General features: G+C 47.0%; 2 protein-coding genes across 4 annotated transcripts; one reads left to right on the forward strand and one right to left on the reverse strand.

Moving 5' to 3' along the window:
- The first annotated feature begins 1,023 nt into the window (after positions 1-1,023).
- On the forward strand, positions 1,024-13,581 carry CUNH15orf40 (chromosome unknown C15orf40 homolog). Of its 3 annotated transcripts, none has more exons than XM_019460390.2 (4): positions 1,024-1,185; positions 1,916-2,042; positions 4,044-4,171; positions 10,666-13,581. In XM_019460390.2, the coding sequence occupies exons 1-4, from the start codon at positions 1,072-1,074 to the stop codon at positions 10,705-10,707; spliced, it is 411 nt and encodes a 136-aa protein (XP_019315935.2). In that variant the 5' UTR covers positions 1,024-1,071; the 3' UTR covers positions 10,708-13,581. The 3 variants fall into 3 exon arrangements, with proteins under 3 accessions (XP_019315935.2, XP_019315936.1, XP_019315934.1); XM_019460391.2 differs by lacking the exon at positions 10,666-13,581 and adding an exon at positions 7,455-8,232; XM_019460389.2 differs by lacking the exon at positions 10,666-13,581 and adding an exon at positions 5,460-6,359.
- RAMAC (RNA guanine-7 methyltransferase activating subunit) lies at positions 12,543-17,841 on the reverse strand. Its single transcript, XM_019460394.2, has 4 exons — positions 17,727-17,841; positions 17,103-17,151; positions 14,588-14,758; positions 12,543-13,878 (listed from the first exon to the last, which is right to left on the reverse strand). The coding sequence occupies exons 3-4, from the start codon at positions 14,755-14,757 to the stop codon at positions 13,692-13,694; spliced, it is 357 nt and encodes a 118-aa protein (XP_019315939.1). The 5' UTR covers position 14,758; positions 17,103-17,151; positions 17,727-17,841; the 3' UTR covers positions 12,543-13,691.
- Positions 17,842-18,054: the final 213 nt, after the last annotated feature.

The following is an 18,054-nucleotide window of genomic DNA, read 5'->3' on the forward strand; positions in this document are numbered from 1 at the left end:
TATTTGTAAGGAATGGAGGTATTTATTGCAGCACAAAATATGGGCGCCTTGCTGCTGCCTTAAAGCAACGCGTCGGAACCGCAGCGATGACCGCTGTTGCCTCTGTGCTTCTTGGACCTTTTTTACTGGCCTCAGGGTTTTCTCACCTGTTCTAATCTCGGGAGGGGGAGAAGGAAGACTTGTCGTGTGAGGACTGAGTCCCCACTGGGTAGTACCACTAGCAGCTACCAGAGTGATGCCCGTGTGCCAGGCTCTGCGCTGAGTACCTGCCACACGTTCTCACTCGCGTCTCGCGTCAGGCTGCGGTAAGTACTAACACCCGCTTCACAGGCGGGGAAATGTCACGTTTAACAAGGTCGGTAAGGGGGGAGGCAGGATGAAAAGCCAGGTCTCTCCCTCCCGAATATCCGTGCCCTGACCCGCCGTGAGCTCGCTGTCCCACTGCCGTCCGGCATGTCAGCGGCAGGTCCCGCGCCTCGTCCACGGGCCGCGCTGCAGCCCGCGGTCTTTCTCAAACACCACGGCTTGGACTGCGCCAGTCCTGCCTCTGCCCACTTCTGCAGTCTCGTCTCGCACATCCCACACCAGAATGTGATTTCCTCGCCTCTGACACGGTGGAATCCTCAGCGCCTGGCACAAGGCAGGTGCTCCATCGGCACGTGGGATACACCCCAGGGCTGAGGCCGCACGAGGCTCCACGTCCACCTGTGGGCCACGGGAAGCAGCGTCCGCATGGTGGTGGCAGCGGGAGCCACGAGACACCCGCCCCGGTGCACTCCTTGCCTCTCACCGCGATCCTTTGTTCTTAGGAGGAAAGAGAAGAGCAGAGGTAACACAGCCTACCCACGTGCTGCGTGTGCGGAGCCAGGGAGGAGTGGGGGGGCCGGGATCCTCGTCTCCGTCTCCAGGGCTACTTTCCAGGATGAGGGGTCGTGCTCCCGCCGGCCGGGAGGGGTCGCCCTCGGGCCGGAGCAGAGGCGCGGGCCTGTGGGGTCGCTCCCGCCGGCCGCGCGCGCAGGCGCGGAGCGCTCTTCCGGCGCCGCTCCGCCTCCGCCCGGCTTCCCCGCGGGGATGCTGCGGCTGGGCCGCGGGCTGAGGCGGCTCGGGTCGGGACGCGGGGCTGGAGACTCCGGCCGGCTCCCTTTAAGTGCGGAGATGCCCAAGAAAGCTGGTGCGACGAACAAGGCCAGTGGCAAGCCCCGTGGCAGGGGAGGGTGGGCGGCGCGCGGGAGAGAGGCGGGCCCCGCGGGTGGGCGAGGGCTCCCCGAGACCCGTCTGCCGGCTCTGAGGCCGGGTCCCCGCGCTCCCAGGGGGCCCGCCCCTCACGCAGGCTAGGCGCCCCCGCGGTCCCCGCACGGCCTGCGCCACCCGGCGTGGGAGGCTCGCGGCGGCGCCCCGGGCCCGACCGCCCTCCGCTCTGGGTCCCGGGCGGCGGGGGCTGAGCTCCTGGCGGGCACGCCGGCTGCGCACCTGCTGCCCCGGTCCAGGCATGGGAGGCTCTGCTAGAGAGCTACCTCCGTCGTCCCTTCTTCTCTCCCCGATACACGCACACTTCCGGCCTAGTTGCTCGCGGACGGTCCTCACCTCGGGCTGCAGGGGACGCAGAGATGAGTAGTAAGTGGTGTCTGCGCCTGAAGAACGGGGGATACAGCGGAGACGGTAGGAACCAGCGCTCAGGTGTGGAAGCCAGAGTCCCGGCCCCCCAAGGCAGCAACAAAACACTCCGCTGGGCTGATTGGAGGGCTTCGTGGAAGAATTGATTTGGAATGCTTGGAAAACCTTTCCGGGTGGCCAGAAATCCCTGGGCACGACTCATTCGTCTTGGTTAAGGGTGAAAGGGAGCAGAGGAAGGATCAGATGTGCGCAAACGTATTTTATAGCTTGTAAAGTTGCAGTGTGGTTGTTGTCGTTTTAGGGTAAAAGCCAGACCAAGGAGCCAGAGACACCACTTCCTCCCTTAGGTCCTGTGGCAGTTGATCCTAAAGGTTGTGTCACCGTAGCCATCCATGCCAAACCTGGTTCCAAACAAAACGCTGTAACAGGTACATCTGGCCCCGGGGGTGGGGGTCACGAAGGGGCTGGGGCTGGGGGGGTTCTCCTCCATCCTCCCTTTGCCTTGGTTAGCGAGCGGAAAGTTGGTCTGTACAGTCAGGGTTTTCATATTCGTGTTTGGAGGCTTCTCCGTTTTAAGATTCTAGATTCTAATGTAAAAGTGTAAGTAAATCCAGTGTCAAAAGTGAATATATGATATTACAGCATACCAAGTGAGATGAACTATCGTGTATTTTCTTTTTTTTAAATACGGTATTTTGAAAAGGACACGCGGAAACACGTGCAGCCTAGAATTACTGCGTTTGTCCTATTTCAAAACTGGAGACATTAGCCAGAGAAAGAAAGAAGAGACATTTTGGTCGAGTTTAATGACCATTGGCCCAAGGAGGAAGAGAAAACCTGGTGTCTGAGAGTCCTGATCAGCAGCTCCTGTGTGGACTTGTTTTAAAACAATAAAGAATTTTTCTGGGCCCAGTTCTTTTCATCTATGGGAGACGATACTGGACTAGGAAGCTTTCAGGCTATTCCCTGGAGCCCAAAAGGTGCCTCGGGGGTGTTTTAGGTGGACAAGGGGAGGCCAGCAGGCAGCTATGTTTACATTTATTTTAAATGCTGGGAGCCCAGGGGAACTTCTGTGGGTGCAGAGCTGGGGAGGCGGGGAAGGGCTGTATTCCGAATGAGAAGTCTGAAAACTGTTGATCTGAATCATTTTGAAGGTCTTTTTTACCTCTAAAGCTCCTTCTTTTTTGTTTTTTTGTTTTGTTTTGTTTTGTTTTTACACTTTGAAAACAAGACCTCAGAATTGGGGTACTAGGCTGTGGTTTGTGCCGGTGGCCGTGTTAGTCTGCCTTTTCTGAGTAGTTGTTGTGGACCCTGTCTCGTGTCAGCATACCATGTTTCATCGCGTCCGAGATGCCGTCAGCTAGAAGGTGCACAGGTATTTTGTGTACCAGCAAGACAAAATCCGTACGAACACTTTCTTTTCCGTCCGTTGTGAGACGTGTCTGGATTTGAAAGGTACTAACGCAGCGCACGGTGGAATTAGAATTGGTGACAGGCCAGGAGGCGGGCTGTTGTACGAGATGCTGTGGCTGTGTGGTTGACACAGGCAAGGCGTAAGCATGTGAAAACGCCTGAGAGTCCCTACGTGGGGGACCAGGTTCAGCCCACTTGAGAACTACTGTGAGAACTCCGCTCTCGGAAGGACAGTGGAGTGGGCTGCAGGCGGGCCGCTCTTTATAGAGGCTGTACTGATGGGGGTCACGGCCACTGTGCAGACTGGTCCTGGAGTTCAAAGCATGTAGCCGAACGACTTTGAGTTACAGCATCACTTTATCACCGGGTGACCTTGGGCACATCTTGACTTCGGTTTCCTCGTTTGTAAACTGGAGATAATAATGGTATGAATATCTTCTTCGTGAGGTTCTTATGAGGATTAAACAAGTTAATATCTGTGAAGTCCCTAAAACGCGTGTGCCCTCAAGTTACCGCGCGCAAGTGCTGTGTAAATGTTTAAATGTTGCACCTTAAAGACATGAAACAGGCATTTCACGCGAGCCGAACCAGGCCAGTCCTCTCCTTTCCTGAGCCCCGAACAACCCTTGTCCAGTGCAGTGAGCTGCCTCCGTCCCGCTTCCTTTGTGACACTGCTGACCCAGCCTGACCTTGCCTTGGGGTTCGTCCTGCCACCCCACGCAGTTTCCAGTAGCCTACATCCAGGACACTGCCCAGGGTTCTGAGCTTCTCTTGATCAGCAGGATGGGGGTAGATGTAGACGTTCTGTGGATTTCTTTCCTGAAGTGGTGAGGGCTTATTTATCATGTTTGTGTACCCTAAAGCTTGAGTAGTTTGCTCGTTCATTTCTTTGTGCAATAGTTATTCATTGGAAACCTACTATGTGCCAGGTGAATGCAAACTCTTTTACAAAATAGCTTCACCTCTTGAAGAAAAACAACTCCTTAAGGGTCGAGTCCACACTGATCTCATTCCAGACTTGACACCTGAAGCTGTGAGTGTGGCCATTGCTGCGCCTCCGTCGGAAGGAGAGGCTAATGCCGAGCTCTGTCGCTATCTTTCCAAGGTCTTAGAACTCCGCAAGAGCGATGTGGTTCTGGAGAAGGTAGGTCTCTCCCTCAAAACAGTTTGATTATTACATGTCAGATATTATTATGTTAATGCTGATTTTTCTTTTCCAAATCATTGAAAAAACTCTCATTCATTTCATCACGAAACTATGTGAATTCTGTTTAGTTTCCTCCATTCCTGCTGCCTCAGCCCTTACTCAGAGTGACCACGCTCTATATGTCTAGTCCTTAGTTGCCACCATCTCGAGCATTTTCCTCTTCCCACATGTTTTCCTGTATCTGCTGGCAGATTGGTTTTGTCTCTTCTTTCGTCATCATTCTAAAAATCTGAAAGGGTTCCTGTTGCTTATCGTCTCCATTAGTGAGTCTGTCAGGTATTTCTGGTCTCCCCACGTTATCCTTGCTCCCCGGAAAAGCTGATTAGGAAGAGAGGCCAGATGAAGTTATTCACATGACGGGTCTGCTCTAGGGGTAGATACCAAAATCACCTGGCATTGATTTCTAAAACACAGGTTCCTGGACATCTCTAGACTTACTTAAAAATAGACTTGGCAGGAGTAAGACCCAAGCATGTTTATGTTTCTTAAAGCTCAGTTTGTTTTCTCGTGATACACTCTCTAGATCTAGGTCCCAGCTGGCATTCAGAGTCCTTGGTTAATAGGCTGCATCTGAAAATTCTCCCATCAGGCCACTACCCTCGATACATCCCCCTTGTGTTACAGGAAACTCCTGACTCTCTGCCAGTGCCCTGACATCTGCCTGAAGGGGACTTCCCACTCCTCTGCTAGTCCAGCTTCTACCCCTAGAGATAATCCCTGCTCACATTTTACCTTCTTTAAAGGATGTTTCAAAACGAGTATTACAGCATTTGCTTTTCGTTTGGAGTTTTCAGAAATGTGGAACAGAGAGAACAGCAATTTGTTTGGAATTATTTTTACAAAAGTTTATATATAAAATTGCAATATTCGTTTTGGTAATTTAAAAAATAATTTTAACTTTTAATTTCGACATAGAAGTTATTTAAAAACAGAGCATTCTACATCTGGACTCTATTCATTTTGAAATTGTAATGCCAATTCTTATTATTACAGAAATTGATACATGAATGTAAAATCCCTAGATCTAGAGTGCAAAAATTGGTAGGAAAGTGGAATCTGAGCTCATCTGTGTTGAAATCAGAAATGACCGGGAGAAAGCGATGGCTAAGCTGTCAGGACAGCCCCAGGCCACCACGCTGGCCCCATGAGGACACTGCCACGATGGGTGCCTCTGAGGTCTGCTGTCTCGGGGTTATCCTGACACCATTTTCTCCTTTTGGTCCAGGGTGGTAAATCTCGTGAGAAAGTGGTGAAGCTTTTGGCCTCCACAACTCCAGAAGAGATCTTGGAGAAATTAAAGCAGCAAGTGGAAAAGAAATAAAAGCCAGTTTTGAGAAAAACACATCCTTGGAAAGCTTTTTTATTGCTATTAATGGAGAGGCTGTTAAATAAGAAAATATATTTCAGTGCACAAAAGAACATGGAAAAAATACATGTTTAACAACAGAACGCAAGAAATAGGAATTTAAAAGTACTCTACGTTCAATATAGGTTCTAAAATCCCTGACCCCAGCTTGGAGTATGTTACTCTGATTTCATGGCCTCACAAAATAAGAGAGCGGGAAAAGTTGCTTAAGATGACCTCACTCAGTCCGTTTCGTTCTGTGATGGGGCTTCTGATGTCCCGAAGTTGAGAGAGTTCTTCGGGATCTCATGGCACAGGGTGGCAGCTGGAACCCGATCCCTGGACTCCTGGTTGGATGCAGTTCATCGTGATTGTGAATGAAAGTGCCATTTCTGCAGCCACCTCAGGGTTCCGAGGATCGCCTTCAGGTCCAGCTCACAGGTGACAGAAGAAAACCTGTCACACTGCTTTGTGCTCTTAGTTTGTATTTTAAAAGGCGTATCTAAATACGAAAATGCTTTCTGTGTCTTTTTAAAACTCTGTGGAGCATTTTGTGAAAAAGTAAACAAGAACAATTAAGACTTGTGATTTCGGGGAAGTCACTGACTTTTCGTCCTCCTTGGATGCTAGCTGCAGTCTTCAAATCTGGTATTTCTGAAGACTCTCCAGAGAGCCTTAAGAGAGAGGACCTGGCAGCTATTCTCAGTATTGGTAAAGGCCTGTCAGAAATCATATGTATATTCAAGCTTCAAAAGCGAGTAATAAAGATCTTGTTTTTAAGTCTCCAATGCAAATTATAGTGATTTGGTAAAGGTACATAATTTCATTACCTTTGCCGATCAGAACCAAAGCAGTTGTGTGCTTTTGTCCAAGTACCTGAGAAAATGTACGGGGAAACAAAAATCTTTAAAAATACAAATTCCACAAAGAAGGAACAATAATAAAAATTGTTGAAGGTGAAAGGGCTGGGAAACAGTCATCTGGTCAACTCTTACTCTGTGGATAGGAACCAAGGAGAAGGTCACGGTCACTATTAATGGCAGAGCATGGGTCCCACTCCACGGCCTTCTTTTCTAAGCCATTATGTCATACTGCCTCCAGATGTTTCTCCCTTGGACCTGGTCTTGGCTTAAGAACAAGTAGCAGAAACCCAACTCCATCTGGCTTACGCGATAAAGATTCACTGGCCTGATACCTGGCAAGTCCAGAGGCAGCTCAGTGTCATCATAAAGGACCCACTGCAGCTGACAGCGCCCGCTTCAGCCTCGTGCCCACTTGGAGGCAAAAAGGCAGCAGCCCTAGGCCTCACGTGCACGTACCGCCCCCCCCCCCCCCCCCCCCGGCAGGAAAAGACGCCAATGCCACTCGGAAGAGCGGGCTCCCGCTCGGCTTCCCCCCACTCCTTGGTGGTTGGGGTGGGGGAGAACCAGAGGATGGGTTGGCACCCTCGTGGTGTTTCAGGTTCCAAACACATAGGTGGTTCCTTAACTGTAGTGCAGAATATAAATGTAAAAACCCACCGGGGCCCCCACTACAGAATTTTCAAATGCATGTGACTAGGGCCTAAAAATTTTAAGAAGCTGGATTTTCAGTTTACGTCCAAGAGGTGGCACCATAATGCAGCGGCAGAAAGCCGCTTCGTTAATCTGAAGTGAGCAGTGCTAGTAGGAAGTCTCCGTAGTGCCCGCCAGTGTCCCACACTCTTCTGTCTGGTCTGGGAGACATTTCTTAGGCTTATACCCTCATTCCCTGAGTTCAGTTCAGGCCAGGGTGTGTGAACTGCCCTCTACTCGGCTGGGTACTCAGGAGTCTGGCTCAGTGCTTTAGTGGAGTCAGCATGGTCTTCAGTGTCTCCCTTAATTCTGCCGCTTTCAGAAATCCCATTTCGTTGGTGATTGAAAATGGAATTGGGCTGGAAAATTAGCAAGGAATTCATTTCGAAACAAGATGCCAATTTATTAATTTGAGTGAAGAACACACCTGCCAAACAGACTGTATAGTGGGATTCTCCAGCGAGAACATTCTGTCACTTTGGGAAGTCTCTTGACGAAGCCGGTCAGCATCTGAAGAGTGCTTGGAGAGCCTGGGATCAGAACCAGGGGAGGGAGGAGGGCGGAGCAGGGAGCTCTGACCATCTGCGATAGACCCATTCTGTCTCCTCAGCCCCTCTCCTGGGACAACTCTGGACACTGATGCTCCCTTTTTCCAGGCTCTGAGAAGACTACCTACTTCTGCCCACGTGGGCTGTCCTCAGACAATCCTCAGAATTCAACTGATCCGGTTCTCAGCATTTTCTAATCCTTTTCTAGGTGTGTGCCACAGGATCCAGCTAGCCCCCTTGCTGTTAGAGTCAGCGGGGGAGAACCCCCAAACTTGGCAGCAGTTTGTATAGACTCTGTGGTCATTTCTACATGAAACTTCTCCACGATGTGGCTTTACTGTCACAGTGGCTTTCACATGGTTTCAGAGCCTTATGTTTCTCTAGAGATACCTGGGTGGGTTGGAGAGCCATGGAGAATAAGGGAGGGAGTCACGTCAACGGGACTCCAAGCCTTTAGCCCTCTTCCAAAGCTGTGCTGTCAGTGTGGCGGCTGCTAGGCACATGTGGTTACTGAGCACTTGAAATGTGGCTGATCAGTTTTGTTTTTTTTTTTAATGAAAGCATCACGGAAATAAAGGCCACGTTGGAAACACAAAAAAGGTTGAAAATACGGCATAGAATTTGGGGGGCAGGATAGAAGGAGGTGAGCAAAGAAAGGAAAATGTCAGATCTAGAAGTCAGGAAGGGGCAGTCAACAGACATAACTGGGGTCCTGAAAAAGAACCCCCCCCCCAAAATGGAGCAGAACAAAGATTTCAAGATAAAATGAAGAAAATATTGAAAAAATAAAATATGAATTTAAGGAATAAAAGGTGCAGTGTCCCAGGGGAAATACGGACAAATGGTTGACAAAGAGATACAACCTAGTAAAGTTGTCTGACTTCAAAAACAAAAAAGCCTACGGCCATCTAGGCAAAAAGTTGAAGGCCTAGGGAGGGAGGGGGGAGACACACACATGTACACTCCCATTGCTCATGGGAATGTGAATTGCTACAGTGTTTTAGAAAATGTGGCACTTAGTAAAAATACAGGTGTTTTAATCTAATTATCCTACTTTTTGAGAATGCCTCATAGAACACATAAAAATGCCAGACACATATATAATCTGTAATAAAGGAAAAATACATATCTAATTTATATATATTTGGGTGGGCATGATAAAAGAGAAGTGTACACAACAGGCCATGACCGCTGGGTGAGCGCAGATCCTTCCTAGGTGTAGTGTTTCACTTTTTTGTAACGTTTATTATTTTGTATACACACCGAACATATATAATGAAAGAAATTTTAAAATGAGAAAAACAGACTCAAATGAAAAAGCTCCGGCCTTTAGCAATGAGAGCAGCTTCATTTATGTAATTCAGAGCAAGGCGGGAGGGCCTTAGGGAGCTCAAGGCACGGGTGGTGGAAAAAACCATGAGATCATCATCACATCAGCCCTGAAGCTGTCTCAAGAGAAGCTGCTGAAACTCGGAGAAAATCTAGCTGGTAATCGATACATAGGGCTCTGTGGGCCCTTAGGGACGGGAATGAAAACACCAACCGAATTAGCCTGCCAGCCCATGGAGACGTTGGCGAAGGACCTGCGAGCTACACCTCTTGCACCCACGTCGGCCCAGAGGTGCCCCACACCCCACTACTACTTCTGGAGGCACACGGCCGACACGGACTCACAACCTGTAACGTGCCCAGCCCCGTGATGCATAGCTTTCACTTAGTCCTGCGAGGGGGCAGTCCGATGACATGTTACCCGTTTTGATGGAAGACGTCCTCATCACTAACCTGCTTCTCCCATACTGTCCCGTAAATCTAAAGATCCGGGGTGGTATTACCCACATCTCTTTTCCACTTTTCTGCACTGAGGGCACTGATAACCAGCTCCCCAGATCACTGCGCCTTGTGGCTTCGACAGTGTTCCAGGGGCTGAAGCTAATTCCTCTTCATCTCTGGCACATTCCTGATACCATGTAGCCTTATTGATGAGACCCATGCGGCCAGCTTGACCCGGGGCCGTTCTCTCCCAGAACGTCCACGGGCTCAAGGATCTCTGTCACTGTCCCTATTTCCCTCAAAAGCTGGTCCTAGTAGAGGTCTAGACTTCTGGAAAGGAGGAAGTACTTGCTCAAGTCTGCCGTGGAGTCCAGTGGTATAATCTATTTGAATCTAGTTGTTTATTTGGCTCTGTAATTAGGAGCCAGGAGAAATCTTGGTTTAGGTAATTCAGAATACAGAGAATATATGTGAATTCTGAAGTAGTAATCTAAAAACTAACGTCACGAACTCCTACCAATGTCAAGAGTATTTACTCCTGTTGGCCTTAATTCATTCTAAATTAAAAGCCAGAGGACTGTAAAAGCACACATTTCTAAATTCATAAATAGAGGAAAGACACTGAGGGACCCATATAATTAGGTTTTTCACACAGAATTAGCCAACGCCTATTTAGTATTTCAAAATCCTTATCTATCTCAAATATGCTTCTTTGGTCAAAATACAAGATACTGAAAGAAATCCCAAGTAAGGTTTTCAGTGAATGGTTTGTGATAACTCAATTTGTCTAACATTACCAAAGGAAGCACTTTCACAAGTAATCTCCCCAACTGATTGAAGTTATTAAGTGGTACAAGTTGCCTCAAGCTGGGAGTATATTTCCCACATTTCCTAATAAAAAAAAAAAAAATTCCCTTTCACTATAAACAGTGTTAATTAAAAGAAGTCAAAGGCCAGGGGTACAGATTTCCATACACAGCCAAATCTTGTTTGGGTTAAATGAATCAAACGGAATAGGTCTGGGAAAATTTTAAAGGTGTTAAAATAACTGTATTTGTTTTAGAAACAAAGTGTAGGGCTTTTATTAGAGTTCAGAATTATGATATCAATAATCTTCAGGGCCAAAAATCATTTCCTTCCATTTTAGTATTCTAAACTTAAAACTGACATTTCCTTACTCTTAATTCTGTCACGGAGTTCTATGTTTTCCTTTAGGCGAATCAATTACAAAGGGAAAAATTACATCCTGTCTGTTGAACATTATAAGGAAGGCAGCTTTGAAATCCAAAACCATGCTAGAAGTCTCACCAGATCTCTTTTTCCTCTCTGGTTTCAAGAACTCAAACTGTACTCGGAGCTGTGACCGATGGTTATTAGTACTCTGGATAACCTCAAATCCCTCTAGCACTCAAGAAAGAAAATAAAAACAACCCCTCCATCTCAAGTCTCCAGCAAGCTGGTCTCAGTCAGTATTAACCTGATGTGCTTCCATCATCAGCATTCGACATTTTAAAATCAGGGATTTCCAAATAGCAAATGCTACTAATTTTTAGCTTAATGTTTATATACATTTGGTATTTGAAATTTGTTATTTTCTGAAGCATATAATTTCTTCTTTTGCTAGTTCGTGTATTAGTTCACTTAAGAATCACAAGTCTTCACTCGCAGTGTCTCCTGCTCTCCCCCATCTTCTGTCAGTTACTTCACATGCTTCACAGCCGTGCTGATTCACCACTCACCGCGTCCTTCCCTCCCGTTGACGGAACGAACGTTTATGCGGCACCGGTCACGTACCGCTGGGGGTGTAATGGTCACAAGCTCTCATTTCTACCTTAAGCCCTTGTATGTTTGCTCACTTCTTTTCACGATCACCCTGTGAAGAGTAGCAGGGTGAGTGTTCTCCTTACCCCGACAGGGAAGCAAATAAGCTCCAAGTGTAAGTGATTTTCTCAAGGTCACACACCTCGTGAGAACAGGACTGGAAGCCAGGACTCCTTATGCTAATGCTAGATGCTGTCAACAGACGGTCTATTCGAGATTAATTCCATTTGACACGATTTTAATTCTTCTCACTCTTAAATTATCCTTTTTTAAATGTTACTTTCAGTCTCTCCCACATGAAGCAGAAACCGTGTCTATTATTTCCTCTCAGTTTTAAGCATATAGGGGACAGGCTAATGGTGACTTGCTGTTTAAAAAAAAGAAAAAAACCCACCACCATATAGGCTACTCTAGCAGAGTGCAGAAATAACTCGCGTTAAAGGGACTCCTGTTTTCAAGCAGGGCTGAGTCTCAGGCCATCTGTGATCTTGCCGTACTAGGATTAAGAGATTTAAATACTATTAGAAAATAACCTTTCCTTTGAGCTTCCTGAGACCCATCCCTCACTCCAGCCCTGCCCCGTGGGCCCATCGGTCTCCCTAATTAGAGCCAGGAGCCGGTACGGCAGAGATCCTGTTGTAAAGCTGTGGCCAGTTACTATCCGGGTGAGTCAGTGCCTGTGCTTTATCAGTTGACAGATATTTTTAATAACCCATCTGCCTTCAGACAGGATCTTGGGATGCTGTGAGGCTATCCTTAACTCTCTAGGCTAAGTATCTGTGGTATCCAGTTAAAGCTGTAACAGCACTGTGCCTGTTGATGTAATTAGAGGGGTACAGGGAAAACCCTTCTTGCTAAAATTTCATTCACATCTGAATGTGAAGATCCGGTTTTATTAGATCCTTTCCAATAAAAGTTACCTGAAAGGATGGCTCTTCAGGAAGGGGGGAGAGGAGAGTTCGCTCCAGAGCATGGAGAAGTCAACCTCAAGGGCCTAGAGTGGAGTGTTAAGAGAGGAGGCAGCAGAAGGCAGATTTAAGAAGTTGCCTTTAAATTCCTTTTCCCCATGATGAAACTTCTCCTCTTAACATTACTCTTAAGCCAAATAAACTTTTCAACAGATATGAAGGAAAGAGCAAAAAAAAACCCAGAAGGTTCGTCACATCAACTGCCAAAACTTGAGGAAGAAATTGTTTCATCTTAAGTATTTTATTAGTTGAATAACACCATTGTAGTGGCCATTAAAATGATCTGAAACAAAACGATCAGTGTAAAAGCAAGTTACAGCGTCACTTTATTTATACAAGAGGAAGCAGCAAAGGTGCACATTTGGAAGTGGACAGAACACTGTTCAATCAGCCCACGTTAAATACCATGAAAGTAGTCAGGATGCAGCGTTATATACATACCATTGGAAAAGAAAGGGTTTACAGAGTTCAACTTTTGTATAACATGAGTTTTCATCTGCTGTGTTCAAGTTGGCAAAAAGCCTTAGAGTTTGTATGAAATGATCGTGTACCCTAATCTCACCCACCACTAGATCAAGACACTGAAACTGAGAAGAGTTCCTTCCTTATTTTACAGCTTTATTCTTGACATCCCTCTAAAAAGAGACCAAAATGATTGTGGAGCTGACTCATACCTGGAGTAATTATAAAGTACCACGGTCATAACAAAAGCCAAAAGAAGTATCTGCAATTGTTTTACCTTTCAACTGCTGAGGTCACATACAACACAGTACAAGTAGGCATAATTGTGCATTCACGAGTTGACTGTACTAACCTCTGCAAAAACTTCGGAATGAGCATATCCGAGTAAATGGATACTTCCTTATCTTACAAAATAAAATCAAGCAGGAGTGCGTGGGTGGCTCAGTTGGTTAAGCATCCGACTTTGGCTCAGGTCATGATCTCGTGGTTCGTCAGTTCAAGCCCCGCATTGGGCTCTGTGCTGACAGCTCAGAGCCTGGAGCCTGCTTCGGATTCTGTCTCTCCCTCTTTCTCTGCCCCTCCCCCACTCCTGTTCTGTCTCTCTCTCATAAACATTAAAAAAAAAAAAAAAAGTAAAATCAGGCATTTTCTACTTTAAAATTTTTATTTCTGTGTAAAACAAAGACAGAACTCCTAGAGGTCAAACAAAGAAAACACACAGCAAGTTCAAAGACTGTTAAGTCATGAAACAAAGAAGAAATCTGAGGTAGAAGTCAGGTAATAAATCCACAACCTTTTTAGAGGCATACTTATTCCCAGCAACCATAATGTCTCTGGTAAGATCTCATTTAAAAAAAAATAAAGTCAGAAGTGCCAAAAAGTTAATAATCCACTCTCTGAAATCAAACATAAAACTATGACCAACAGAAGATACAAACTTTTGTCATGTTAACAGAGTAATGGTTTTACTAAAAGCTGCTGCCGTTTCCATCAGTAGTAACCATAGGGAGGCCGTTGGTTGTAACCATAGTGTCCGTACTGGTGGGGGTAGTAAGGTTCTTGTCTGTGCTGCGGGTAATTGTTACCCCAGGATCGTCCATGCCACTGATTTGATCGATTGTCACTGGGCCACCCCCGTCTGCTATCCCTACCTCTAAACTGTCTGTTATCTTGCAACCTACAACAGCAAAACAAAAAGATTTTTATACTTCTCTTTTAAAAAACACAAATGACAACTCTATCCCAGTGCATTTTATTTCAGTCTACTCTTCCGTCCGCAAGGGGGTAAAAACATTTTTCTCCGCAGAATGTTATAGCACCAGTTAGTCAAAACATTCCCCAAATTTAAGTCATTCTTCCAGTATCACACTGGATACGCTTTGCAGAGAAATAGGCAGACCACAACACAAAACCCAAAACAACAGAATAGTTCTCAAACTGAATTCTATTCGATTGTACAAAAGCAGTATGGTAATCTATTCATCTATTTTGAATTATTACATAGACATAATTTCTATTGTATAAATTTCTTTCTCAAGTATAAGCCAAAGACAGTACCTTCTCTATGGAATCTAACAGAGTTTTATAGAAGACTCTGGGATTTTCAAGTATATTTGCAAAGAAAATCAAATGTCAGTCCACAGGAAGAACGTTTTAAAAAAGAACATTAAGACACACACAACTGAACAGCAAGGGAAAAATACATGGTGCCGACAAAATACTAAGGCACACGTTTACTGGCCGCTTGCTCTGTGCAGGCAGGCGGTCGGCACCAGGAGTACCAAACAAAAACATCGGTCCCTGCCCTCGCTGGCCTCGGGGGCTAACGGATTAAAGCCGTCCTCTCCCCCGTCAGCCATCCGCGGGTGTCCTCCCATGATACATACCGATTGCCTCTATTTCTCTGGTTCCCAGCGGCTCTGCTAGTCCACTCCTCGACGATCGGAGGGGACTCAGGAGGGCGCTTCAGGTATTCCTGGTATTCTTGGTCATCTTCTGTGAATCTACTGGCGAACATCTCTTCAAAATTTGGAACAGCTTCAGAAGCGTCTGTCATCCTGAAATTCTGTTGTTTTTAATACAGTTCTCTGAGAATTTTTTTTAAAAGTCACATTATCTTACCAGATAGTGAAAAACCAAGAGATGAACAATTTTAGGCAGGGTATTCATAAACGTCTTTGTGTACTTTTAAACTTCAGATAGTTTTAAACATTCAATTCAGTATTTCTTGACTTCTGTAATATAGATGTACTAACTGGCACCCAGGATACAAAGATGAACAATATATCGTGGTCTCTACCGCCAAAGAACTCTTGGTCTATAGCGTAAGACAGACGTGTTATAAAGGGAGGAACAGTGAATGTCAAGAAATGAAGCTGGAAAAACAGGCAGGGATCGAATTATGAAAAACTGTGTATTCCACACAAACAACTGTGCACTTATTCTGGTAGGAAATGGGGAGTCCTAGGTGGTTTAAGCAGAGAAGCCTCCAGAGCAAGCCGACTATTTAGAAGGATCACTTTTCTAACCGGGCAGAGCACAGATTAGCGAGGACAGACCAAAGGCAGCTTACTGCACTGCTGTAGGGCTCAGTCTGAGGAAGCAACCGTGAGGACAGGTAAGATTCCAGGAGAAGTTAATCACTCACTAGATGTTGTGGGGTGGCAGGGGAGACAAAGGATAACTTCCAGGCTTCTAGCCAAATGAGCGCATGGCCTATGGTGCCATGGGAACCCCAGGAAGAAGGGTGGGCAAGGGTACACAAGAGTTTGAAGTTAGTTACGTTATGCCCATCCACACGGAGAGTCAGCTCACAGTTACCTATTTGGGACTGAGAAGCAAGTTGATGATAAATATGAGAGACATCAGCAATTTTGATGGTGGTTAATGCTGTCAGAATGGAGGAGATTCCTCAGGAAGATTGTGGAATAAGAAGAGTATCAAGGAACAGAATCCTGGAGAACACCGACGTATAAGGAAGTTGAAGATAAAGAAGAAAACTGATAAGAACCAGCAAAGTGAGCTTACCATAGAAGGCAAGAGAATAAAGAGCGAATGGTCCTCAATGTTGAACACTACAATGATAGAACCAAGAAGAGAAAACTAATTGGGTTTAGCCATTAGGAGGTGATTATTTTAGAGTACTAGGGATTGAAACAGGACTGCAGTTAATTGAAAAGTAACTGGAAGGTAAGGAAGTAGAAATCTACACTGACTACGGACTAAGTTTTCAAGAAGCTTTGCTGAAAACAAGAAAAAGGCAGTAGCTAAAGGGTTACTGGAAAATTATCTCCTATTTTTCCCAGGACAAAGTACCTGAGGTTAGGTTTATAGGAAAAGAAAAAAGAACCAGTAAAAAAGTGAAAGACTGAAAATACAGGAGAGACACAAAAATGGAAAGGCAAATAGGCATTTAAATGAACAGCTACTCAAGTTTAGGGTACTTTATAATGGCATCCAATGCGCTCCTGTACTGTGACAAAATGAAAACTACTATAGACACTGCCTAACAAATCTGTATTAGTTGGGTTTCCCAGGCCCATTCTGGATTCGTTCAAGTAGTATTTCCTTACCCACATTCTCCGGGAGCCCTCTACCTCTAAGAAAAGATTTGGCTTAGGTGACAAAAGGCCTCATCCTCCAGACGCCATGGGACAAAGACTTCGCTTCTTTTAAACTTGATCCAAGACCTGGAAGCCAGCCAATCAGCGTGCTGTAGGGAGCTCCCCCCTTCCCAGTCTTCCTTGACCACATACCGGTCAGGACTCCCGTCGCTGTCTTTCCTAACCCAGACTTCATCTTTCTACTCTTTGCCTCAAGACTCCTAACACCTGTTTTCTGACTTGGGATATATGTGACATCATACGAAAACTTTCAAATCGGACATCCTGCAATTATTTTTCTTACTGTATTACTTCAACTTACAATAAAACTTTTTGACAAAGACGTGACAGTGGAAGACAATTTCTTCATTAGTTTGTTTCTCATCCAAATCCCCCAAAACATATGCAAATATTTATAATTCTACCCTCATCCCAGCAACATTAAACCAAGACTACTGTGTGGATGCAAGGAGCAATACCTAGACGTTTTAATCTTTCTTAGGCTGCTGCTCTCAGACTTTCCACTTTCTCAGATGTCAAATTCTCAAACCCAAGGTATGATTTGTAATAATAAGTTCAGCCAATGACCATCATGCCTGGGTTTCTATAGGAATCACAGAAACCACCAGAAGGACGACCCATACCCAACCAGATGGGGAGTAGAAACTACAAGACAAGGCAAAAATGCCACTCTATTTCTATGTTCTCCTACGGTCCCCTTCTCACAAGTAAACAAAAATCTCTATTGTTACGACGATGAAATTTAAATATAATTTTAATCGATCTGAGCTTTACTTACCCCAGCACTTTGAGGCAGTTGTACTGTTTAATGTTTATGTTGTTTCGATCTGGGGGAAGGGAGAAAAACGCTTGATTCCCTGGAAGGAAACCCGCAAAAGGTGGTGGGGAGGGCGAGGAACACAAGGGCCTCAGTGAGTGAAGGGGCTGTCCTAAAAGCGCTGCGGAGACTTGCCACGCTGGCTGGAAAGCCAGCGCGAGCGCCCAAGTGGCGGCGGAGAGCGCGGGGCCTTCAGGACCCAGAAGCCGGTTCAGGCACGGCCGGCACAAGGTACGTGCCCCTCGGTGGAAGGCAGGGGCTCAGCCTTTCGGACCGGTCTCGAACACAGGTAAAACCGCGCGGCGCAGTGGCTGCAGGCGACCGGCCTTGGGGACGAATGACCACTGGGGGCTTCTGCTGCCCGGGGGGGACGCGCACCGGCTTCCCAGTCCGCTGTCGGAGCGCACTGGGCTGGTCTCCCGCGGCCCTGGCAGGCCTGCTCCCTCCCCAGACGCGAGGGCGAGGGGAGGCCACTCGGCGCGGCCCGCCCGGCTCCTTGCTCCCCGCGGCCACGATCGCCCGCCGAGGGCTGCGTCTGCCCAGCTCGGGCCGCACCCCGCCGGCCACACGCGCAGGAGCACCCACCTCCGGCCCACAGCGCGGCCACGGAATCTCCCACTACTTCAGCTCTCCAAGGTAACGGAGCCACTCGGGCCACGAGCCGACTTCCGCTTCCGGCAGGCCAGCGCGGGGGGGGGGGGGGGCGGCCTGCCAAGTCTCGCGAGATCTTGGGCCCGTCGTGCAGGTTTGTCCTGGTTCCTCGATCTCCCGAGCCCCGCGGTGAGGGCGGCGGGTGTCGCGCCGGAGGTGGCGGTGTCCCGCGTGCGCTTTCGGCCCGCTCTCCCTGGACAGGACACCGCTGTGCGTGAGGCCTCCTTAGCGAGGGGCCGGTGGCGGGCGGGGACGGACGCTG

This window comes from Panthera pardus, unplaced genomic scaffold, assembly GCF_024362965.1.
Source record: "Panthera pardus isolate Hobbes unplaced genomic scaffold, ASM2436296v1 HiC_scaffold_23, whole genome shotgun sequence".
Taxonomy (NCBI): domain Eukaryota; kingdom Metazoa; phylum Chordata; class Mammalia; order Carnivora; family Felidae; genus Panthera; species Panthera pardus.